This window comes from Diabrotica virgifera, chromosome 7 (genome assembly GCF_917563875.1).
Source record: "Diabrotica virgifera virgifera chromosome 7, PGI_DIABVI_V3a".
NCBI classification, from domain to species: Eukaryota; Metazoa; Arthropoda; class Insecta; order Coleoptera; family Chrysomelidae; genus Diabrotica; species Diabrotica virgifera.
The window spans coordinates 199,752,165-199,778,882 of record NC_065449.1 but is presented as its reverse complement, the minus strand read 5'-3'; the positions used below and the strand labels follow the sequence as shown (position 1 = coordinate 199,778,882).

Here is a 26,718-nt window from a genome sequence, read left to right as displayed (position 1 = left end):
GCGCCATTTACTTTCGTACTTCTTATGTTGCACAGTAAAATATTCGTTGTCGAAGTAATCCAAAACAGGCGTATGTTCGTGGAATGGCCCATAATTTAATGTTTCCTTATAAATTTTTGTTCTAGTTTTATTATTCATAAGCATAAGCAATAAACAATTTTTTGAGTACTTTCTGATTTCTTTCTCCATCACTTAATGTATTTTTATTATTATATATTACATTAAAAATACATGCACATCACATAGTTCTAATACTAATAATTTATGTCCTTCTTAAAAAAAGTATCCTTCAAAGTATCCTAGGAAGTATCCGAAAAAAATATCCGGATACTTGTATCCGAATACATTTTTAAATTAAAGTATTCGTACTTTTTTAAAAAGTATCCGGATACATTTTGAGTATCCGTATCCGGTATCCGGATACTATCCGTATCCGGTATCCGGATACTTTTTTTCAGTATCCGACCCAACTCTGCTGTCACGGTCACTGTAAAATCTTAAAATTTGTCAGGTAACTTCAACCTCAAAAAATGGCTGTTTGTTTGTTTATTTTACTATTTGTCTGTCATAATAAATATAATATAATGTCAGACCAATCATACACTGCTCAAAATGATCAAATCTTACTAAGAGTCGTATCAGTTTTTTAGGAACCAGCTATACATAGCATCTTTGGTTTTGTAACTATTTAAAAAAGAACTATAGATTTTACGTTTCGCGGATATTTTATATCCGCAATAATTTTAATTAAATTTTTTTGCAAAAAAAATTATAATCTGATTTTAGTAACATAGGTACACTAAAATATGAAAGATGAAAATAAAAACATAATTAAAGATTAAAATAACACGTATGCAAGTGCACCTTAATTGAATGTAATAACGTTAAAATTATGTTACTAACAATTTTTTACCATACTAATAAGTCATTAATATGAATAAATTAATTATTAAATTAAACAACCTATTTTAAAATCTACCTTAGAAATTTTTCTGCCCTAGTAACTTTATTGTACCCAATGTTGTTAGTTAAATTGTATTTACGAGTAAGATCAGTTAATGACTTTTTAATTTACCTACATCTTGAGAACGTATAAAGTATGCTTTGAAACAAATGAACGTTATAGAAGTATATTATGAAGTAAATAGTATCTATGTAGTATCACAAAAGCTGGTAATAATTTCTGATGGTTTCACCCAAGACAAATGTCATATCTATCAATTGTTCGGTTGAAAAATTAAAATTTATATTATAAAAAATTGTTACAAAAATTTCAACTACAAAAGTATTACCAGCTTTTGTGACACCAGTTAATACTATTTATATTAATAAATAATTTGGCTAATACATTTAGCATTCATTTGTTTCAAAGCATACGTTATATTTATGTTCTCAAGATGTAAGTAAATTTAAAAGGTAAATTAAAAGTTTAACAGATCTTACTCGTAAATACAATATATCTAACAATTAATTTGGTACAAGAAAGTTGCTGTGGTAGAAAAATTACTAGGTTAAATATCAAAGTTGGTTGTTTATTTAATTTAGTAACTAATTTATGCATTCATTAGTAAGGTAAAGTATTTTTTGTAAAATAATTTTAAGTTATTAAATTCAATTGAATTGTACTAGTATACGATTTATTTTAATCTTTAATTGCGTTTTTATTTTCATATTTGATATTTTAATGTATGTTTCTAAAACTAGATTTAAACTATTTTTTTTTGCAAAAAAATTTTTAAAAAAATCCGCAAAAACGTAAAATCTATAGTTTTTTTAAATATCTACAAAACGAAACATGCCAGGTACATACAACCCTATACCAAAAGAAAGTTTGTAATATTTAATATAAAAGGCAATACTAATATACAGGGTGTCCCATTAAAGAAATGAGAAAATTTTGTATATGCAAATAGTGATCACACTGTATATTTTATGGCTACATGTCAAATATGTTAATTTTTTTAAAAATAACAGTACACTGAAAAAACTTTGACATGTCATTTACATTTTTATTACCTTGAAAGCCTAATCCACAGCCCTTTGAATATTGCCATTTTTCTCAATAAAAGTGTAAATATTTCGAAAATTGTTAACTTTAGGCCTATAATACCTTATATAAATTCTTAATATTTTTAAAGAATATATTCAAAAATGATTTAATATATAGGGTGTTCCATTTAAATAAAACACAACTTTGGTTGGTTCCGTCGTTCTGACTCACCCTGTATAATAGAAAATAATTTTAAATTATAGACGGCTTCGATATACATTAATTTTGTTAAAACATTTTTTTGTATATCCCATAATTTAGCCGTAATCAAACAAAACCAGAGGTTTGGCGCACCCTGTATGTATATTATTATTCTTCCTCGCAGAATTGTACCTGGAGATGAGGAGATATGTTCCTGGAAAATATCTCCTCATATATATCATTCTTTTTTCCCAATCCAGAAGGTCCCATTCTTCTGCTCATTTTCCTACCTTGGCGATACAGGTAATTATAATAATTTTTATATCATTAGATTTTATTGATTTTATATCATTCCGTAGTTGTTAATAGAACTGTTCAGTTTCTGTGTCTGGGTTGTGTATTGTAGGAGCTATATTTATAGTATATTTACATTGATGGGTTTTCATTCCACCGTTATCAATATGATTCTGTCGGATATATGCACAACGTTTTTGAGGTATTTCGTTAGAGAATTCTTTAAGAGGATAGCTACTCCATGTCTATGTTGAGGCTCTTGTGTGTCAGTTCCAGGATAGTAGAAATTGAATCCATCTTACTGACATACTCCATTATTAAGCCATCTATTTCTTAATATCCATGATGTCGATTGTCATTCTTTTCATCTCTTTTACTGCATTAGCGAACTTTCCTGTAGCAAAGAGCGTTCTTACATTTTATGTCGCTATTCTATTAATTTCGCTATTCATTAATTTAACTGCGTCAAGTCGGATGATTCTTGACACCCTTTGGTGATTTAGCACCTGCCCAGGACTGAGGATCAATTGTCTAGGTTTTCCTTCTTCTTCTTCTACAGCACTACAGCCCAAATTGAGCCTTGGCCTCCTTTATTTTTTTCCTCCACCCTTGCTTGTCTGTGACTGCTCTTCTCCATACACGGACTCCTAAAAGGTCTTGTGCGTTGCTGTTTACTGTGTCTTCCAGCGCTTTCTTGGCTTTCCAACCGGTCTCTTTTCCTGCATTCTAGCATTCAGTGCTCTTTTTGGTAGCCTATCCTCTCCCATTCTTATCACATGTCCGGCCCATTGCAATCTTTGTATTCTAATGAAGTCTGATAGGGGTGCTTTCTTATAAAGTTGATAAGTTCGTTGTTGTATCGACTTCTGAAGATTCCGTTTTCCCTCACAGGTCCTAGTATTATTCTCCTCAGTACTTTCCTTTCGAATGTGTCGAGTTTGTTTTTGGATGTTTCTTTCAGGACCCAGGCTTCACTGCCATAGCATGTTATTGGTCGAATTAAAGTTTTATAGATTCTCATCCTTGTATTTCGGTGGATACTTTTAGACCGAAATATATGGGAGGGAGCAAAATAAGCTCTGTTTGCCTGCGTTGTTCTCTTCCGTATTTCTCCATCTTCTGATCCGTCGGCATATATTTCTACTCCCAGGTATGTAAACTTTCCAACCGTTTCAATGTCATCTTCATGTATAATGTTTTGTGGGACTATATTTCTTCTCGTCTGAGTCATTATTTTTGTTTTTTCTGTGTTAATTTCCAAACCTAGCATTTTTGTTTGTGTTTTTAACTCTGCGCATGTTTCCTGTGCTCCTGTTGATGTTCTACTCATAATATTAATATCATCGGCTAGATTTTCCTATCATAGTGAATTTATAGTGAACAGTATGATTGTCCTAGGCTAGGGCTAGGGGAATAAAAAGTTTTTACAGTTATACTGCTGATACTGGGTCGGCAGAGCCTTGTTTGTGATCTTGCAGGGATTACCAGGTAACGAGTTACCCCTCGTGAAGGTGAGGTTCTGTATTGCTTTTTGGAATGAGTGAATTTTTTTGTATTAATTTACTATAGTTTGTACTATTTTACTCTTTGTTTTAGATTTATATATAGTCGTCGAAGTGGACTTTTACGGCCACTTCTTCCAAAAAGCCAAAACGAAAATTATATGCAACACGAACAATCCTCAGTGGAACGAGAATTTCGTCATCGACCTTGAAGGTTGCGAAAATCTTCGAATACTAGTTTACAGAGATGGCACCACGAATCCAACTCTGTTCGGAAAACACACGCAGACGCTGAGCAGAAAATGGCTGAATGAACACGTCAAAGACAAGAAGCTATCGATAAACGGATGTACGTTGAAGATGGGTCTTAAATACATTCCTTGTGAGATTAGTGTAAGGAGGGTACCGACTGGAAAAACTGGGGCCTTATTTGGGGAGAAAATTCAGGCTGTTTGCAAGTAAGCTATTTTTTATTTGTTTTTTATGTTGGTCTGAAGCTATTTCCTTGTGGCATTTTTATAATCAACTGTTTTCAATGGGAACTAAGCCACAATTTTACCAAAAAATGATTTTATTAACGTTTCGACGCCCAAGTCGGGTGTCGTTGTCAAAATACAAAATATTACTAAATTAAACAAAAATGTTGCTTAGTAAAAAAAATCTTCTAATAATTTATTTAATCTGACTCATTTATATCGGCAATTCAGACATGTATTATACATTTTAAAGTAGAAGACTTTAAAATGATATTGCCAATATTGATGGGTTGCTTTCCTGGAACGACTTAGCTAAAAAATAGTTCCGCCACAAAAAATCATGGCATGTGATCTGTCTTTAAAAAAATGTTTTTTATGGCTTTGGATTGCTTGATCGATATTTGACTTAAATTTTGACGATACCAAAGGGAATCCCATAAGTTTTGATTAAATAAAATTAAGTACAATTAAATTAAACTAAATAAAAAATATATAAAATTAAATAGAATTAAATAAAATTAATTAAAATATGTAAAGCTAAATAAGCTAAAACAAAATTACATACAATTGAAAAGAATTAAATTAAATTATGAAATTAAATTAAATTAATTAATGGAAAAGGCAGTTTTTGTTTTTATTTGATTCAGAGTTGGACCACCATCCCCAGATAGCTATTTCTGCCTCTCAGTCGTTATCAATGGAGCTATGTAGTCACAACTCTGATTCACAGTCTCTGTAGTCACAACAATCTTTACTCAGATTTGAGTACTTGAAACTGTCTTTAAGAACTTTTCCTAGACGAAAAGAGAGTAAATACGTGACCGTGTCCTTTATTTGCTTTCTTCTATATTCGTCGTCTCTGTGCTTATACAGATAGATTCAGATTTAAATGGAACATAGCGAGCTCATACACAGGGCCTCGAACCTACATTTAAAACAGCGGACCAGTTAAAAGTTCGACACGACACCATAAATACAACAACGATAAATTATCTGACACGCAGCAAACAACATGCTTCTTTAGCGAAGCCCTCTCCTTTTCGCCCGAGTCGGGCCGAAAGGCCCGAAAGTAGCCGAAGAGCGTACACTGATCGCTTAACAGGGTTGTCACGTCTCTCTAAAGTCTCTGCATTTTCAAAATAAAGAGCGTGTGCATAAAATTTCGGGTTAATGTTTAAATGCATATTTTTTTCTAATCCTAAAAAAACTAATAAATATTTTTAAAAAATTTTAACGCAGAATAAAAGATTACATTGTTACCGATGGCAAAAAGTCCCTGAAAACTTCTATAATGTTTATTTTAATAATTTACGGGAATGAAGAAAAAAAGAGAAAATAGACTTTTTGTTTATTCTAAGGAGCTTTGGGCAGTCGGTAATAATGTAATCTTTCATTCTGCGTTTAAATTTTTCAAGTTTTTTCAGGATTTGAAAAGGACTATTGTAAACCAAAACCATTCATTTTTAAAATAAATAAAAGTATGCCCTGTTCCATATTTGTCTTTTATCATTATTCATTTGTTGGTGCCGCTATACTATGCGGTCTACCGTCGCCATTATGTTATAGCTTGCGGTCTACCTGGGCGGTTAAAAAATCCCTTAATATTTTCTCAGAAAAGTTGGCACACAATAACGAAAGGCAATAAAAAGGCAAAATGTTTATTGCTACGTAGTACCTAATAAATCTTTTTAGTAGTAATTGCAGAAGAGCTCTAAAATTATCGAATTTTTCCCGAGTGGCACTTTGACAGTTTTAATTTCACGATCCGAAGGGGAGTGAAATTATGTCAAAGTGTCACGAGGGCAAAAATTCAATAATAATTTTAGAGATCGAGTGCAATTTGCTGCGATTATTTCGTGAATAAAACTGTTCAACCCAAAATTTTATTGTAATTTATTTATGCATGTACAAATTAATACAATTAACCAAACACTTGTTATAAATATTTGACGGTTGAAAGTCATCATTTTTATAATTTTTAAAACATTAATTGTCATTAATGTCACTGAATGTATTTTTTCTTTGCAACGAAGGGCATCTGACGTAATATACTTGACGACGGGATATTATCAAAAATTATCAGTTTAATTTTTATTTCTGTAGCTTTCTATTCGTCAGAATCTCCTATGAATGAAATAGGTAATCAGGAATATACAATAAACTTATTTCTTTACTTATATGCAAGGATCACTGACTGTTTTTCTCTCTGAAATAAAAACCATTAATTGTTCCTTCATAATAATTAGGCTTTATCTTTTAGAACTAATCAGGTTACATATATTTTTTTTTGTATGTGATGTTGATAGTCAAGACTTAACTAATTTTTTTAAATCTACCAGGCCATTTTATTTGAAAAGAGGGGTTGATATTTACGCATACCCTGGGAAAATATTACGGTGTTATTTGCATAATAGTAAAGAACCTAAATTCGCATAAAGTAGGTACGGTGTTATTTGCGTAATGGTAAAGAAACTAAATTCGCATAAAGTTTATTGTATATTCCTAAATAGTAGTAGGTAGTATAATGTTTATTAGTACTTAACAATAAACATTTTACCTACAAAGGTGTAAATCTTTCTGAGAAAATATTATGGTGAATAGCCGCACACGTATACAGTACCGTCAAAAACAATATTTACAAAATGAATAAGACGCAAAAGTCAGAAGAATTAATATTTTAATTTTACAAATTAATATTTTGTCATATCAATTTACTAGTTCAGTTGCGAATTAGCCACAAATTTGGCTTCTTCCGAAATAAAATAGCAAATTAATACGACAAATTAAATTATTATTATTAAGTATTCTTCTTCTTTAAGTACCGTGCCCAAATTTTAGGCGTGGGTAGCTTCCATAACAATTTGCCGATATCGTTCTCGATCTTGTGCGGCATCTAATAATTGATCTGCTGATAAGCCAGTCCATTGACGAAGGTTTCGGAGTCATGAATATTTCTTCCGACCAATTCCTCTTTTTCCGTCGATCTTTCCATTGAGTATTAACTGCAGCATCCTGTATCTGCTACCTCTCATTATATGCCCCAGATATTCAAGTTTTGTCTTTTTTATCATCTTGGTTAAATCACCTTCGCCTTGACCTACTCTGTTTAAGACTTCTCTGTTTGAAATGCGTTGAACCCAAGATATTCTGAGCATTCTACGATACGACCACATCTCAAAGGCTTCTAATTTGTTCATCATGTTAACATTCATGATCCAGGTTTAAATTAAGTATTAATTTGTAAAATTAAAATAATAGTTCTTATGATTTATCCGTTTTATTCACTTTGTAAAGATTTTTTTGTCGGCATTGTAACATATGGGGTTTATACACCGCATCCCACGGTAGACCGCATACTACAGTAGCACCCATTTGTTATTTCTTAAATAAGTTTTAATATTATGTTTCATATTTTTTAGAGAAGTTGATGGTTATTTATTATTTTGTATTGTTTTTATTTTTTTATGAAAATAAATTTAGTCCATGTGGTGAGACCGCTCCCGTCTGGAAAAATTTCTGATTCGGTTTCTTTGTGGATTCCTATTCAAAAATGTCCCCTTTAAACAAATCTAAAGGGTGCCGGGCGCAATTTTTGGGCAGAAATTGTTTAAACTATTTTTTTAAACAAATACAAAAGATCACGTTTTTTTGCTCCGAAACATAAATTTTTAAGTTTTGTGGGTCATTCTAAACAAGAAAGGTATCTTGTAAATTTTCTCAAAAATTGATAGTTTTCGAGTTATAGGCGTTAAAATCTGAAAAATGCGAAAATACGCATTTTTGAGGGCTAAAAACTCATATTTAAATTAGTATTTTTGAGGTTGCCATATACTTAAATTAAAGATTAAACATTCAGCTTCAAGATTCTGAAGAGTGATTGCGCCTAACCCTAATTTAAACCGTTGTTTTTAATTGTTAAATATGCATGTCCATCCGATTTTTTTGCCGGTGCGGCGCGCTCTATTTCAAAAATCTCCAATTTTCCTCCGAAAAATATTTTTTCTAGATCCTTTGGGACATTCTAAATAAAATAAGTTTCTTGACATTTTTCTCAAAAGTTAACAGTTTTTAAGTTATAAGCGATTTAAAATCCAAAAATGCGTTGTTCGGCATTTTTCGGATTTTAAATCGCTTATTACTTTAAAACTATTATCTTTTGAGAAAAATGTCAAGGAACTTAGTTTATTCAGAATGTCCCAAAGAATCTAGAAAAAATATTTTTCGAAGGAAAATTGGAGATTTTTGAAATAGAGCTCGCCGCACTGGCAAAAAATCAGATAAACACGTATATTTAACAATTAAAAAACAACGATATAAATTAAGGCTAGACGCGATCAGTCTTCAGAATCTTGAAGATGAATGTTTAATCTTCAATTTAAGTATCTGGTAACCTCAAAAATACTAATTTAAATATGAGTTTTTAAGCCTCGAAAATGCGTATTTTCGTATTTTTCAGATTTTAAATCACTTATAACTCGAAAACTATCAATTTTTAAGAAAAATTGCAAGTTACTTTTCCTGTTTAGAATGACCCAGAAAACCTAAAAATATATGTTCCAGAGCAAAAAACCGTGATCTTTTGTATTTGTTTAAAAAAATTGTTTAAACAATTTCTGCCCAAAAATTCCGCCCGGTACCCTTCAGATTTGTTTAAAGGGGACATTTTTGAATAGGAATCCACAAAGAAACCGAATCAGAAGTTTGTTCGGACGGGAGCGGTCTCACCACATGGACTAATTATTATTACGATAATATTACTATTTATAATAGATCACTATTATCTCTGTTACTATAATACAAAGTAGATTGGCATTTTTAGTTGAAGAAATCATTTGCAACAAAAAACGATAATTTTGGCAACATTGTACCATTCGACATTATTCGATTTTCAGTGACGATTCTGCTGAAATAGTTCAGGATCCAGTAGCCCGCTTGAGTATTTGATTTATATGATATAATTCTTTGACAACTTTATGTTGTCCAACTGCGTGGAGCGGAATTACATGTAAATTGTATGTTCCCTTTAAATATGAATTTATCTGTATATTGTAAAAGCCAGAGATACGGGATGCAGCCGAAAGCAGTTTCTTAGCGAAAAGTCTTAGATTTAAAATATTGTTTATTATTTTTATTTCAGTTATTCTAATTGTTTAATTGTAGTAAACTTTGTACCGTCTCCCACTTTATGCACAGCTTTTCGAAATACTTGTAATATTAGTAACATTATTAAAAATCCACCGCAATCAGATTTCAAGACCTTACAGATCTCAAAAATCGAAATTCCGATATATTCTGAAAATATGCTACTTAGCAAATGCATTCTTAATAATTATACTGCTAGTTACCCTAACCATATAAGTGTACACGGATGCTTCAAAACAATCTCTTGCAGTAGGCTGTACTTTTTATATACCAACACAATGTGAAAAAAAAATTTAAACTTAATCCCATGACATCAATATTTTCAGTTGAAACTATAGCTATTATAAAAGCATGCCAATACGCTGACAACCATGATATCAAAAAAAATAAACAACTGTCTGACTCTGTCCTAAAAAGTTTCTCTAGCCAACCAGATGCAAATTCTGTAAGCACTAATCCCTTTATAGTAGAATTAAAAATACTAATTCTGACCTAACGAGTAGACAATTCAATATAATTTTTGGGTTAAAGCGCACATTGGTCTCCAAAATAACGAAATAGTAGATGAGTTAGCGAAAGACGGCAGGAAATTTCAAACGATATTGGGCTACAAGAATGCATTTCGATGAGTAAAAATAATTTAAAGGATAGCTGGAAATTTAGATGGAAACGATATTGCGTAAAAAACCCGACAAGTTACACACTTTTACATCCAGAGATCCCAACGCAGTACTGGCACAAAAATCAAGATTTGTCGAGATATGCTGCCATATATATTGTTACCATAAGCCGTCTAAAATTTGGACATGCCTGTTTTCCGTCTCACTTGTCAAAAATTGGTTTGATAGAGTCTGATTTATGTGAAATATGTAATATACCAAGCGATTTAAATCACATTTTTTTCGCATGTAACAAGTTGTAACATACATAGAAATAAACTATACGTTCAGCTGATGCAAGAACACCTTTTTTTTCCCTTAAGAGGATCGGTACGTATTTTCAGCTGCAATGCTATTCAAATGGAGATTCATTTTTTTCGAATCCTGAGAAAACTAATAAGTATTTTTGAAAAATTTAAACGCAGAATGAAAGATTACGTTATTAGCGAGGGCCGAAAGTCCCTGAGAACTTCTATAATGTTTATTTTAATAAGTTACAGGGGTGAAAAACTAAGAGAAAATGTAGAGTGATTTTTAATTTCAAATATCTCATTCGAAAGAAACTTCTTATATATTCTAAGGGACTTTCGGCCCTCGATAATAATTTAGTCTTTCATTTTGTGTTTAAATTTTTTAAAAATATTTATTAGTTTTTTCAGGATTCGAAAAAATGGACACCATGTCCGTGGAAATCGAACATTCGCTATCTTTGTCATACAACGCACTCATTCGAATATAATGTTATGACAAGACTCAAAGACAGTGACAAGTAGAGATGTGTCCGACCCGCTATTTTGATATAGCAGTTCTAACAATAAAACACTGAAAACGTTAGTTTTCTATACTTCCACAAAATTTATTACAAATAAGTGACTACAGCTGTTTCGACAGAGTGCCTTTCTCAAGTGATTAAAAGAATGTACTACGCTTTTGAAGTATGTGCTTGTTTATTAGTATTTTGCTTCAGTTTAAGTGAAGTTGGTGGGTGAACGTCTTCGGCGTAGGTATTTTTTTGTTACAATATGGCAGCATTTATGAATGTGTGTCATAGAAAAATTTACAAACAAAGAAGAAGATTCTTAATTTTTGGGGTCATTCTTTTATCAAATAAAATTTAATAATTGTGAAGAAGATTAACAAATAACAATTGTTCATTTTTATCCTCGCGTAACTCTTTTGTCGCTTCGGATATGAGTCACTCATTTTTACTCATAATGTACAATTCTAATAATGTGGTACGTAAAAATGTGAATTCACAAATCACAAGCACATGGAAAACTAATTCCATCACGATTGGTGTAATGCAGACACGGCTGGCGCTACGCTTTGTAGTAGATACTTCTAGTCAGTAGTAGGTCCTTCTGTTGTGTAGTAAGTTCTTCTCAACAAAAGCACCTACTTTTATGTAAAAGAAAATGCTACAAAGTAGTGACTATTTGCTGAAGCAATAGCATCTACTACGTTTTATGCATTCCGCCCATTTTCTTGAGTGAATTATTAAATGTTGACTTTATATTTTAATAAAGATGATTTTAAGATTTTATAATAAAAGGCTTCGCTTTTTACGGAGAGTTTTAACGCTTTTTTTTTTCTCGAAGAAAAATAATAAAATGATATTTTCGGCTCCTTTTCCTAAGTAACTTCTCTATTGAGGTTGGCGCTCAATATGGCAAATTTCTCACTATTCTGGGCTTGATGAACTAAGTCATTTTCTGTTGTGTGAGTCCAATCTCTGATGTTTCGGAGCCAAGATTTTTTCTTTCTTCTTTAACCCCTTTTACCTTCGATCTTGCCATCTAATATTACCTGGAGCTGCTCAAATTCCCTATGGCGCATTATGTGTCCTAGATATGACCTCTATCTAATTTTGATAGTATTGACCTTACCTAAGCTTTCCATGGTAACAGGACATTATTAAAATAACTTTACAACTTTTTTTCTTTTTCGACTATTTGTATAGTATATAAATAATGGTAACTACTGAATACATAATTAGTGAAAAAATAATCCTATCATTTATACAAGTAAAGGTTATCCAAGAACATTCAAAAACTCAACAAAACCGAAATATCCATCTCTACCTTTTTAATGACAATGTCACTGTCAACCTAATGTTTACATCTGCAGTTTTCATACCAGTGAGAATTTTACTACACGTAATTTGTCGTGTAAAGACAGAAAAAGTACGGATAGCCGTAAAATATTTGCGAATTATGTACCCTTAAAATGTAGCCTTAAAATTTCATGAATTTACTGGCTCTAAATAAAATATCAATCTTTAATATTCTATTAGGTTTTCTCAAGTCTTGTAAATTAAAACTTTAGATTAGGATTCTGTGAAACACACTCAGTGATCAAAAGATCGAAGTTATTGGTTTACCGACCAAATGGTGGATGTGTGAATTGTTCGTAAGGGGATTTTTCCACATTCTCTATTTCATTTGTTTGATTTAGGATTCTGTGGTTAGTCACCCTGATCGATCCCTGGGTGTGAAAAGTGTTTTTTCCTTTTCCCATCCTTGCTCGTATTTTTTGGGTTCGTCATAATTTCGGTGCTTGTTATAGGATTAAATTTTTAGTTTAGGATATGGTGCTGGCTAAATGGGCATAGTTCCCAAGGGCCAAAAAAAATCGTCTTCTTCGTTTTAAATTAAATAAAATAAATCAAATCGGATCGAATATAATCGAATGTATAATAAGTATTCACTTCTGTCGGCACTCCGCAAGTGCCACGCTCTTTTTTTCTATTGTCGTGTACCCACCCTGTTGAGATCATTGTGAACCATGTTCAAGAAAAATGGTCAAATTTTCAGTACATATTTACCGATGGGTCAAAAGACGCAAATGGAGCGGGCTGTGCAGTATTCCACGAAAATAAAAATTACGATCATCAATATAGCCTACCTATTGAATGCTCAATATACACAGCAGAAATGATAGCAGTAATGTTTGCTGTTCAGTATGTACTACTGAATCCAACTAGCAATTATGTTATATTTACTGACAGTAAAAGCGTGGTGGACAGATTAAGTAACATTCAAACAGTCAAACACATAAACCACATTGAATTGAATATACTTAAAACTCTGTTCGAAATTACATAATTAGGAGTAAATGTAACAATTGCTTGGATTAAGGGTCATTCGGGAATAAAAAGCAATGAAATAGTTGACAATTTTGCTAAATCAGCTTATGTGATCGGAGAAAAAATAAACAAAAATTTAATTCCAGCTTCAGATATTGATACTTTTAGCAGACAAAAACTTAAAAATAATTGGCAATTGCATTACAGAGAATGTAATACTGGCTCAAATTTTGCTCATTGTAACCCTAGGATATTCTCAAAAAGATGGTTTTACACAGAATATAACAGACGTTTTATAAAGACCATTAATCGGCTGAGAGCCAATCATGCTCTTACGCCATATTACATGCATAGAATCGGCTTGTCAGATACTCCCAATTGTACTTGTGGCAAAATCGGAGATCTAACACATGTCATATTAGAATGCCATTTAAACATAAATAACATAAACGACCTTTATAAGGAATTAAAAGATTTAAAATGTTTTTTCCCAATAAACCTTAATACTTTAATATTTACAAATGATATGGAAATTCTTCATCTCATTTATAAACATGTTAAATTATGTAAATACAAGTTGTAAACCTAATATAATAGGCATAATTTGTTAATGTGGTTTGAAAAAGTTAAAAAAAAATAATATATAAAAAAACACATAATAAAATAATAACAAAAAAATAATAAATAAAAAAAAAAGAAAAAAAAAATAGAAACAAAAATAAAAAAAGAATAAAAAAAAAGAAGTAAAAAAAAAGTGTTTCGCACAAATTAAAATATATATTAAAAAAACAGTAAAATAATTTAAAAAAAAAACAATTAAAAAAAAAGCTACACAATGTACCAATGTATCTATAAAAATAATATTGTAGAATATACTTATGTTTATAAGAAATTTATGACTATGAATCTGCAATCAATCACAAACAAGTCTGGCTAATTGGCTCTGCCAAAGCCATTTTTCAAAAAAAAAACCATGTTCAACGACATCGTACCTCACTAAAAGGTGTGAAAGGCAGTGATATAAACAGATATTATGTGTGACCATCAAAACAATCAAAAACATATCTCGACACCGAAGCCAAAGTAAAAATTGTTCTTCGTGTGTCATCTCCTCGAATAGGGTTAGCTATCATCACGAAAATACGCATCTTGGATGTTACTGCTCTAAATACATAGCTCAATGAAGCCACATCTAAACCACACACTCAAATTATTCAATCACAAGATATGTCTTCTCATCCGGTCTCGCTTTCCCTGTATTTCCCAACACCTTGACATTGCTCAAACTTATTCTTAACATTCTTCTGCATCCCCATAACTCGAATGCTTCCAGTTTGTCTGTAATATATTTCTTTAGAGTCTACGCTTCCATACTATTGGAATGTTTCTACTACAGAAATATTTCTTCATTTTGTTGAACGTACTACTTGCTTGTCTCATTCTTTTTGTATTTTGTTAAAATGCTTTTGTTTTTCAGGAGACAGAAACGAAACATTCCATTTATTGTTACGGCGTGTATAAGGGAAGTAGAGAGGAGAGGTATGGCGGAAGTTGGAATCTATAGGGTGTCCGGTTCTTCGCTTGATATAACCAAATTAAAAAAATCTTTTGAAACAAGTAAGTACATGTTAAATATTGTTTTATATATGTGATTAAACCACAATTGATGGTATAGTCCAGGGCGCATCTGTTTTGAGATGGACGTTGAGAGGTGACTCAAATTTTTTTGCAGAAATTGCTTGAAAATAAATCAAATAATAATATTTGAGTTATCCTGCCCTCTCAAAAAGGTCCGGAACATTGTTTAAATAATCAAAATGTCAAAAATTGAAGGAAAATTCGATTTTTTTCTTCGTTTTTTGATTATAACTTTAAAAGTATTCATTTCCGAGAGAAGTTGTACTGACATAAAAGTTGCGTAATTAAATTTTCTACAATATAGAATTGGTTAAAAATTTAAAAAATAGTCACCCTAGTTGCAAAATAGCAATAATTGCGAAAAAAATATACAAAAACAAGTATTCGCATTTTACGTTTTTCAACCATTTATGCTACACTTAGGACCTTAATATTTCACCCAGAAAAACTTTATGATACAGTAAAACAATACTGTAAATTTCATTAAGATCGGTTCAATAGATTTTGCAAAATAAATTTTGCAATCCAGCTTTCGCAAAAAATATTCATTTTTTCAAAATGTTACAGGACTGAAAATAAAGCAGATAGCAAGTTGAATTTTTTTTTGCTTATAGAAGTGTACTGTACCTTTCATTTTAAATTTTCAAAATTAAAATCGATTAATTACCACGGCGTCAGAAAATTTTTGAAATAAACAATAATTTTTGGTGCTACGCGCAGGACAGCGGTGTTCGATTCACACAAGTTGATTTCCACCAAAATTTCTTCCAATCTTTATTTAATATATTATTTTCTTACTCTATATTTTGTTGTATTTTAATATTTTAATTCCACAAAAATCAAACTAATTTTATTATTGTTTGTGAAATATTGTTTAAACAATTGCATATGTTTAAAAATAATAATAGTAAACTGAGAGAGTGGTTTGGATGCAGCTCGAAACAACTATTTAGAGCTACTGCCTCAAAAATTAAAATAGCTATGATGATTGCCAACCTCCGTAGCGGAGATGGCACCTGAAGAAGAAGAAAAATAATAAACTTTTATTATTTAAGTTAAAATATATTAACAAAGAAAGTTTTTGCTAATAAAAGTGTTATTTCAAAGGATAGAGTATGTGTTTTTATTTTGCAATAAACAATTTATTTATTTATATCGAAATGTAATAAAAATTAAAATGTATCAATCATTATCAAAGGTCATTGGAATGCCCAATCAAAACAAACTATCCGCTGTCCTGCGCGTAGCACCAATAATTAATGTTTATTTAAAAAATTCCTGACGCCGTGGTGTTAATCGATTTTAATTTTGCAAAATTGCAAATGAAAGGTACAGTACACTTCTATAAGCAAAAAAATTTTCAACTTGCTATCTGCTTTATTTTCAGTCCTGTAACATTTTGAAAAAATGATTTTTTTTTTACCAAAGCTGAATTGCAAAATTTATTTTGCAAAATCTATTGAACCGATCTTAATGAAATATAAAGTATTGTTTTACTGTATCATATAGTGTTTCAGGGTGAAATATTAAGGTCCTAAGTGTAGCATAAATGGTTGAAAAACGTATAATGCGAATACTTGTTTTTGTATATTTTTTTCACAATTATTGCTATTTTGCAACAAGGCTGACTATTTTTTAAATTTTTAACCAATTCTATGTTGTAGGAAATTTAATTACGCAACTTTTATGTCAGTACAACTTTTCTCGAAAATGAATACTTTTAAAGTTATAATCAAAAAACCAAGAAAAAAATCGAATTTTTCCTTAATTTTTTGACATTTTGATTATTTAAACAATGTTCCGGACCTTTTTGATAGGGAGGATAACTCAAATATTATTATTTGATTTATTTTCAAGCAATTTCTGCAAAAAAATTTGGGTCACCTGTCAACGTCCAAATGTACTAATATTTTTACAGATGCGCCCTGGTCTAGGTAATGATAAGTACATTTTACATTTTTTGTTTTAACGTTTTAATTTCCAATGCGAAAATCGTTTTCAAAAAAATTCGAATTCTTTCTTTCTTCCTTTCCTTATACCATTTCAGGTGTCGGATTTGGGTTTAGCAATGCTACATATTCACCCCATATCTTCCATTATTTTCTGTCTTGTGCTATTGTTTTTATTTCTTCAAGCGTATTCTGTTTAATCTTTCCCGCATCTACTATTTGATTATTCTCTCATTTTCCTTTTTTGTGATATTTATTGTTTCGTAAATTTTTCTCGTTAGTCTACTGGGTTTCATTCTCATCAGATGTTCCAACCTTTTTAGTTGCCTCTTTATTATTTTGTTGATTATTGGTTCCTGTTCAGTTATCTCTGTTATTTTCTCATTTCGCATTCTATTCCAATTGGTCTTTTTGACCATAGCTCGTAGATGTCTCATTTCTATTGCGTTTATCCTACTATTATGCTTTTTCTGCAAAGTTTAATATTCACTCGTGTATAGTATCGTCGGTATCACAATAGCATTATATATTTTCAAAATAAAATAAAAATTCCATTTTTATTCAGTTGCAATGCGAAGGCAAAACTGTCTTATTTTTCACTTAGAACAGAGAGCGCAAGCCAGCACTCTAAATCGACGATTTTCGACTCTATTAGGAGTCATCATCAGAGAAGCGTAGGTCTGCTGCTCCCTGCTTGAAGTGACAAAACCACGAAAGCTTCTCCCCGCATTGCAACTGACGTTAATAGAGAAGGTGACTAGCGTCATCTGGCAACTGAAAGGCAAAGTTTTCAACCTAATTGGCCATGAGCCGATGGGTAGAGGGGATTTGTCAGCTTTTGCCAGCGCTGTTAGTGGCAGTTTTGTGCATTTATCTGATAAATTTAAATGGCGCGCCATGGGTAGAGGACCGTTTGACGGTTTTCACCAGCGCTGTTAGTGCAGCGTTGCCACATTTAGTAGATTTCTACTTTTTTGGTAGATTTTTGATAATTTTTAAAAAATTCTAGTAGGCAATATTTTTTAGTAGATTTTTGGTATATTTCAACATTTTCTTATGACTAAAATAAAATTTGCTTTTTAATAGTATTTACCCCATTTCTAAATTAATTTTAGACATTTTGTTACAATTTCCCAATGTCATTACCGAAAATAAGATTTAGGGGTGGGATTCTGTGTACAATCGCTAACACCGCCTACCGCTTTCTATCAATGTCAATATATTTGAATTTTTAGTTTTAATTCAAATATTTTCTTGTTTTACTAAGTGTCACTTCAGCATCAACTAGCAAAACTAGAAAATAAAAAATAGAAAGCGAAGTGTAGATATCTACAGTGCACGGAATCTAGCCCCAGGACGTAGATGATGAATATTAAACAGAAATAAAACTGGATTCTGGTGTAACAAACTTGCAGATTTCAAGTAGCAGTGCAATCAGTACCTATTTCAGGTGTTATTGAAGAGTTCTGGTATTCGGTGAGCCTGTTAGAAGCTAACGTTGGAAAACTAAAATATCTAAATTATAATATATGTAACTTTGCAAAACAACAAATGTCGTGTTTGCGTGTTTCTAATGTAAAATGCGAAATAATTGTTTGAAGAATGTGATCCAGACATGCAGATGTTAAAATCAGTGGATGACAAAATATTATATACAAATATTAAATATGAAACTGATAAAAATTAATTATAGTTGGTCATTTTATTCCCCAGTTAAAATATAAAAAAGTTTGGTTTTTGTTTACAAACAGTCATATTAATTTCTAGTTAAACTCCCTCTGTGGCTCAGTGGTAAGAGCGCCTACCTTTGGATCGAAAGGTCCGAATGGTCGTGAACTCGAATCTCACCAGGGTAGAGAATTTTTCGTTTATTATAAATTAATAAATGAAAATAGTTTCTATCCTTGTGGGATCGGTACCCACCGGAGGGACCGCAGACGTTCGGATACAATTAGCGTCTCTGCAAAGACAATGACATCGACTTTGCAAAGTAACAAGACACTTACTCAACACACACACTACACATAACACTAGCTACCTAATTGGTAAAATCCACTGTACCATCACCATGCCAATGCCCATTAGTTGTCGAGGCATTAGCTAAATAAAAAAAAATTCTAGTTAGTCAGCTGTTATTTTTATTATAAAAAGTCCTAAATTATATACAAATATATTAATAAAGTTTTATAGTATATTTTAGTTTTTGATAAGTAGATTTTAGTAAGCTAAACTTACAGTAGATTTTCTAAATAAAATGTGGCAACGCTGTGTTAGTGGCAGTTTTGTTTTGTGCATTTGATAAACTTCACAAACTGAAATGGCGGATAATATGGATTTTTCAAAAAAGAAAACAAGATATTGCAGCTGTTGTATTGATTCATGTAAAAATATTGAATATAACAGTACTGGATGCAGCTATTATATTCGGAAACATTGCGTACATGTCCTGTATCAACTAAATCCTTTCCTTTTTTGGTGTTGCTGATTGAAATTGGATATCATGGGAAATAAGACTTGAATCCAGTATAATGTTTAATATCTATTTTGATAGAATTCAAACAAATTGCAATTCATACAAATTACAAATTTTAATAAGCAAAGCAGTAAGCACACAAAAATAAACAGAGGTAACCTTTAAAATGTTAAATAATTCATATAAACTTATTCTTTTTCTCAAAGGTCTCTTGCGTAAGCAGTCATCCAGTCACACGAACTTATATATTTAAATATTAAAATTATAATGAATAAAATAAAAAAAAACATAATTAACTTTACTATTAATTCTGTGTATTCGTTTAGTAATCAGGTTACAATAATATTTCAGTTCATAATTTGTGTCTTTCTAGATAAGTATCTATTTTTCTCGTTTTGTATATTTCACATACATAAATTTTATCAGAAAAGTATAAGTTTCAAACCGCGAGATAGCGCTACCGTCGAAACTCACAGCCAATAGAAACATTAATAATATTGAAAAATATTAAAAATATTACTAAAAGATTTTTAATTGAAAACTTATTGGTCCATTTCCCTGATAACACCTCCATGGCTTCTAAAAATTGCAAGCCAGATGGATGCTGATGCGAGGAAGACAAGAGGGAATTCAAGAAATTACAATTCACGACCCCGTCTGTTCAGCTGGTAAATTCCAACGGAAAATGGACCTAGTTAGTCAAAGGTGTAAAGACTGATATAAAAATAAAATAATAATTCCATTTTTATTCAGTTGGAATGCGAAGGCAAAACCGTCCTATTTTTCACTTAGAACAAGGAGCCGTAGACCAGCACTCTAAATCGACGATTTTCGACTCTTTTTGGAGTCATCATCAGAGAGGCGTAGGCCTGCTGCTCTCTGCCCGAAGTAACAAAACCATTGGTTTTTATGGTAATAACTCGTGGTTGAACCTTATTCTCCATATACTATTGTCGCAAATGTTGGAGTTGGTGTTGGTATTATTTTACTTTCCTCGATGTTAATTTGCATTTTGGTCACGGAATCTATAAGGACTATGTCATCCGCATACAATAACGCTTCTATTTTTACTGGCTGTAATCTTTGGTATCCTATTGTTGTTCTTATTTGGTTAGTTCTTTCTCCAGTATTTCTAATCAATTTGTTCAAGATTATTATGGATAGTAGCTGGCTAAGACTAAATTAGCCAGTAGACTGGCTAATTGAACTACTCTCTTCTTTTACTACTCTAAATACAATTATTTTTATAATGTACTTGATACTTTCATTTTTTGCAAGTATTGCCATATCATTTTTATTTTTATAGAGTCACACGCTACTCTGAGATCTATGAATGCCAGAATGAGATTTTCCCTCGAGTCAGTACTTCTTTCTATTATATTTCGAATGCTGTAAATGTTGTCGTTTGTCTGTCTTTCTGGTCTAAACGCTGCTTGTTCTCCCTTTTCTACCTCTTGTCTTAGTCTCAAAAAAATTTTAAATAAGATTTTATTATATTATATAAACAAGAAAATATTAGATTTTACATGTAAACCAATTTCACAGTTAAATACATAATAATATAATATACTATGTAAAAGTGTTTTTTAATAGTTGTTTCAACATTTAATAAGCTATTTTAATGTTTTTTAGATTCCTATGAGGCTGAACAACTTCTAAAAGAAGTAGATATCCATTCTGTGACTGGTATTTTAAGATTATACCTAAGAGAACTACCCGAAGCTTTGTTTACTGATTTCCTTTACCCGGAACTGTTGGAAGCTTTCAATCAGAGCAATGGTAACTTAAAACGTAGGACTGAATTACTTAAAGAATGCTTCCAGAAACTTCCACCGCAAAATAGTGAAACCATTAGTTTTATATTGGACCATTTAATAAAGTAAGTTCTGCATGTTTTACAAAATATAAAATTATGCAATTGCAAAGTCATTTATCCCCAAATGACCAAATGTCCGACAAAATACATGGGACGTTTTCGTAATACGACGTTCCAAATTTTTAAACGGTTCCACAATTAAAACTTCCCCTGTTCCAGTGTTCCCGTACATCAAAATTTGTCCCGACTAGACACCGTTAAGCGATTAACAAATTATCAGCTTGCTATTAATCAACTTTTTTGTGGTACGCGGTATCCAGGTCTATTGTTCAAAAGTAGACCAAACGAACTTATAATGACAAATATTCTGAGCTGAAACGCTAAAACCAGTGGCGGCTGGTCCTAAAGGGCCACCGAGCCATGGCACTGGCTCTGAAAAATATACTTACAGGAAAACAGATTGAACAATAAAAATAATATTATTTTTACTATGCTTTTTTTTAATATCAATGCATTATCTACATACATTCTTTATCATTATGTAATTTAATATCCACGAAAAAACAAATAATTCCTGTGAGTTACTCTGCCCGAGCACCATTCCGTGTGGCTCGAGATTTGACTTCAAAAGCATAGGAAAAGGTAGACACGGTCAGCTTACAACGGACGCCGGGGCTTATGAGATTCCGAGCCAGACAAACTTTGGCTCGAGTGTGTTTTAGAATGTGACTTTTCTAGTGTTAGAATGTGTGTTAGAATGGTTTTTGCTTATCTATAACTTTTTAGCGTTGATTTGAAATTTCATCTAGCTCTTCAAGTTTTGAAGGCTGTGCAAAAATTTTAAATAAATATATGTTCAAAAAATTGCCGGATTTGTGGATGTGATAAAAAAAATGCATTTTTCTGTTTCGTGTGTGTTTTATTTGGGAGCGATTCTACATGGGCAAGACATGGTATCATTGATTTAGTGCATATTTACGACAAAATAAATATTATGCCTTGCCTTATTTTCATAATTCTTTATCCATGCGATCCTCTAATTATACATAAATATCAATTTTCAAGATACTGTTAGATATTAAGATATATATTTTCAAGATATTAAGTTGTGTTAAGGGTAAATTTACCTATGGTAAATTTATCTATTTGTACACCGCCTCTTTTAGTAATCACGAGCCGCCACTGGGTAAAACTATTATAATTTTCATTTAGAGTGTATGCCTGTGTCTGAAGATTAGTGCAGCCAAAAACTGCAATAGATACCGAAAAAACGATGACATCTTGATTCAGCAGTAAAAGTTCTCTTCTTCTACTTTTATCTAGGCACATTGTCTGGTTTACTTTAACATTATCTTATTCTATTGGACTATTATTCCATTTATTTCTACGTTGGCCTGTGATAAGTAAAATCCATCAATTAATAGAAAAGGCCTGGCAACAAGAAATAATGCCGAAAGAATGGTGTGGTAGTATTATTGTACCAATACACAAGAAAGGAAAAAAGGAATCATGCATGAATTGCAGAGGAATCTCACTAATCAACACTGCGCATAAAATATTGGCTTCGATATTATTAAGAAGATTAGTACCATACGCCGAAGAAATAGTTGGTGACTACCAGCGTAGTTTCAGGTCTGGCAGATCGACTATTGATCAAATATTTACAATAAGACAAATGCTTGAAAAGTATTGGGAATATAATCAGGACGTGAATCAGATCTTTATAGATTTCAAACAGGCTTATGATTCAGTTAATCGTGCAACATTATGGAAGGCAATAATCGAGCTCGGCGTACCCAAGAAACTAACTGCGGTAACACAAATGTGTGTAAGCAACTCCTTTGCACAAGATAGAATAGGGGGAAAATATCAAATGCTTTCTGCGTAAATTCTGGACTGAGACACGGAGATCCGTTGTCCCCATTGTTGTTTAACCTGGCCTTAGAATATGTCATGCGAAAAATGTATCCAAAAATCAAACCAGACATAATTGCTCGGGGAGCAAAAATCATACTCGTCTTTGCCGATGACGTAGACGCAGTCGAACAATCAACATTAGAAATTAAGGATATTTTCTTGAGGTTTGAAGAAGCTGCATTAAACATCGGTCTAAAAATAAATGAAGACAAAACAAAATACATGGTCGTCTCAAAACAAGAACGACGACGAATAAGGCAAAATATTACTATAAACGATCATAACTTCGAAGTGGTTAAAGAATTTAGATATTTAGGAGCAACAATCACAAATGACAACAAATTAGAGCGAGAAGTTGAAACGAGAATAATGGCAGGAAACAGATCTTTCTTTGCAATGCAACATCTAATGAAGTCACAATATATGAGATACAATAACGAGCTAAAGTCTCTATTCGGAAAGGAAAATGTAGTCAGATATATAAAGGCCAATAGATTCATATGGGCAGGGCATGTGATACGCAGTAACGACAATCGCCTTATAAACAATGTGTTCTGGGAAAGGCCAGATGGAAGAAGGTCTGTAGGGCGGCCTAGAAAAAGGTGGAAAGATGCAGTCAAAGAAGATCTAGAGAAAATGGGAGTGCGACAATGAGAATTAGTGACACAGGACCGACCAACATGGAAAGCAATAGTAGACGCGGCAAAGACTCACGAAGAGTTGTAACGCCATTGATGATGATGATGATGATGATTTGTTTCTTTCAAGAGTATTTATAGTTTACCAAGACCTAGATCCCTCTATCCTATACTTTAAGATTTAGTTTCGGTATAAAGACCAGCACCATCCGCTTAGGCACATTTCGTGGCATGCTCTGATGAGTCCAAGAGGATGAAATGTGCATAAGCGGATGGTGGTGGTGTCTGTATCGATCGAAAGTAAATCTTAAACTGTCTTTCTTTACCTTCATTTACTCACAAATGGAGTATTAGGAATCAAATTCGTTGTATTTGTACTTAGATAAATTGACGTATCGTGGAATGTATGTTGTAGATTCCCCAAGTCTATTCACTTATCGTCCGTTTGCTTTGGAAATTTTAGATAGCTCATTTGTTTTACAACGTAAGAATTACTACTGGATATTGGAAATGAGTCAATACTCGCAATCTTAGAGTTTGTATGTTTTTTTAATAGTTGTTATACAATCATGAGGCAACCGGTTTCGAAGCTTACAATTTATGCTTCATCTTCAGGCCCAGTACATAGAGTCTTCACATATACAAACTACTAGTTATCAGTATTCGGAACTGTTCTACAGCCAAAGATATTCTCGGAAGTCACCAGCCCCATCAAAAAGCTGACTAGTTTGATTTTAAATCTTGTGTTGTAGATGATGGATGTTTTTGTAGTTACAGTTGTTTTTTGTCTCAAATTTGTTTATGCAGCTGTTTTTATTTTTTTTTTTTTTTAATTTGTGCATGTGCATTTGTGAGTGACGTCACAGTTTTAAATTTTAAATGTTTTTACACCTTTACATTTACAAATGTTTTTAAACATTAAAATAAAATAAAAATAAAAACAACTGCATAAAAAAATTTGAGACAAGAAGCAACTGTAACTACAAAAACATCCATCATCTACAACACAAGATTTAAAATCAAACTAGTCGGCTTTTTGATGGGGCTGGTGACTTCCGAGAATATCTTTAGTCCAGGGCGCATCTGTTTTGAGATGGACATTGAGAGGTGACTCAAATTTTTTTGCAGAAATTGCTTGAAAATAAATCAAATAATAATATTTGAGTTATCCTCCCTCTCAAAAAGGTCCGGAACATTGTTTAAATAATCAAAATGTCAAAAATTGAAGGAAAAATTCGATTTTTTTCTTCGTTTTTGATTATAACTTTAAAAGTATTCATTTCCGAGAAAAGTTGTACTGACATAAAAGTTGCGTAATTAAATTTCCTACAATATAGAATTGGTTAAAAATTTAAAAAATAGTTACCCTAGTTGCAAAATAGCAATAATTGCGAAAAAAACATACAAAAACAAGTATTTGCATTTTACGTTTTTCAACCATTTATGCTACACTTAGGACCTTGATATTTCATTTAGAAAAACTTTATGATACAGTAAAACAATACTGTAAATTTCATTAAGATCGGTTCAATAGATTTTGCAAAATAAATTTTGCAATCCAGCCTTCGCACAAAAAATTCATTTTTTCAAAACGTTACAGGACTGAAAATAAAGCAGATAGCAAGTTGAAATTTTTTTGCTTATAGAAGTATATTGTACCTTCCATTTGCAATTTTCAAAATTAAAATCGATTAATTACCACGGCGTCAGAAAATTTTTGAAATAAACAATAATTTTTGGTGCTACGCGCAGGACAGCGGTGTTCGATTCACACAAGTTGATTTCCAACAAAAATTTCTTCCAATCTTTATCTAATATATTATTTTCTTACTCTATATTTTGTTGTATTTTAATATTTTAATTCCACAAAAATCAAACTAATTTTATAATTGTTTGTGAAATATTGTTTAAACAATTGCATATGTTTAAAAATAATAAACTTTTATTATTTAAGTTAAAATATATGAACAAAGAAAGTTTTTGCTAATAAAAGTGTTATTTCAAAGGATAGAGTATGTCTATTTATTTTGCAATAAACAAATTTATTTATATATATCGAAATGTAATAAAAATTAAAATGTATCAATCATTATCAAAGGTCATTGGAATGCCCAATCAGAGCAAACTATCCGCTGTCCTGCGCGTAGCACTAATAATTAATGTTTATTTAAAAAAATTCCTGAGCGCCGTGGTGTTAATCGATTTTAATTTTGCTAAATTGCAAATGAAAGGTACAGTACACTTCTATACGCAAAAAAAATTTTCAACTTGCTATCTGCTTTATTTTCAGTCCCGTAACATTTTGAAAAAATGAATTTTTTTTTACGAAAGCTGGATTGCAAAATTTATTTTGCAAAATCTATTGAACCGATCTTAATAAAATTTACAGTATTGTTTTACTGTATCATAAAGTTTTTTAGGGTGAAATATGAAGGTCCTAAGTGTAGCATAAATGGTTGAAAAACGTAAAATGCGCATACTTGTTTTTGTATGTTTTTTTCACAATTATTGCTATTTTGCAACAAGGGTGACTATTTTTTAAATTTCTAATCAATTCTATATTGTAGTAAATTTAATTACGCAACTTTTATGTCAGTACAACTTTTCTCGGAAATGAATACTTTTAAAGTTATAATCAAAAAAACCAAGAAAAAATTCGAATTTTTCCTTAATATTTTGACATTTTGATTATTTAAACAATGTTCCGGACCTTTTTGAGAGGGAGGATAACTCAAATATTATTATTTGATTTATTTTCAAGCAATTTCTGCAAAAAAATTTGAGTCACCTCTCAACGTCCAAATGTACTAATATTTTTACAGATGCGCCCTGGTCTACTTTGGCTGTAGAACAGTTCCGAATACTGATATCTAGTAGTTGAAGGCTCTATGTACTGGGCCCGAAGATGAAGCATAAATTGTAATCTTCGAAACCGGTT

At 31.6% G+C, this 26,718-nt stretch overlaps 1 protein-coding gene across 1 annotated transcript in view; it reads left to right on the top strand.

The window, feature by feature from the left end:
- Positions 1–26,718, top strand: part of LOC114327117 (active breakpoint cluster region-related protein) — a 140,628-nt gene that overhangs the window by 92,869 nt on the left and 21,041 nt on the right. The window contains exons 11-13 of the mRNA XM_028275620.2: positions 4,082–4,445; positions 14,827–14,966; positions 21,042–21,288. Coding sequence (XP_028131421.1) covers positions 4,082–4,445; positions 14,827–14,966; positions 21,042–21,288 — 751 coding nt within the window. The remainder of the gene's footprint in view (positions 1–4,081; positions 4,446–14,826; positions 14,967–21,041; positions 21,289–26,718) is intronic.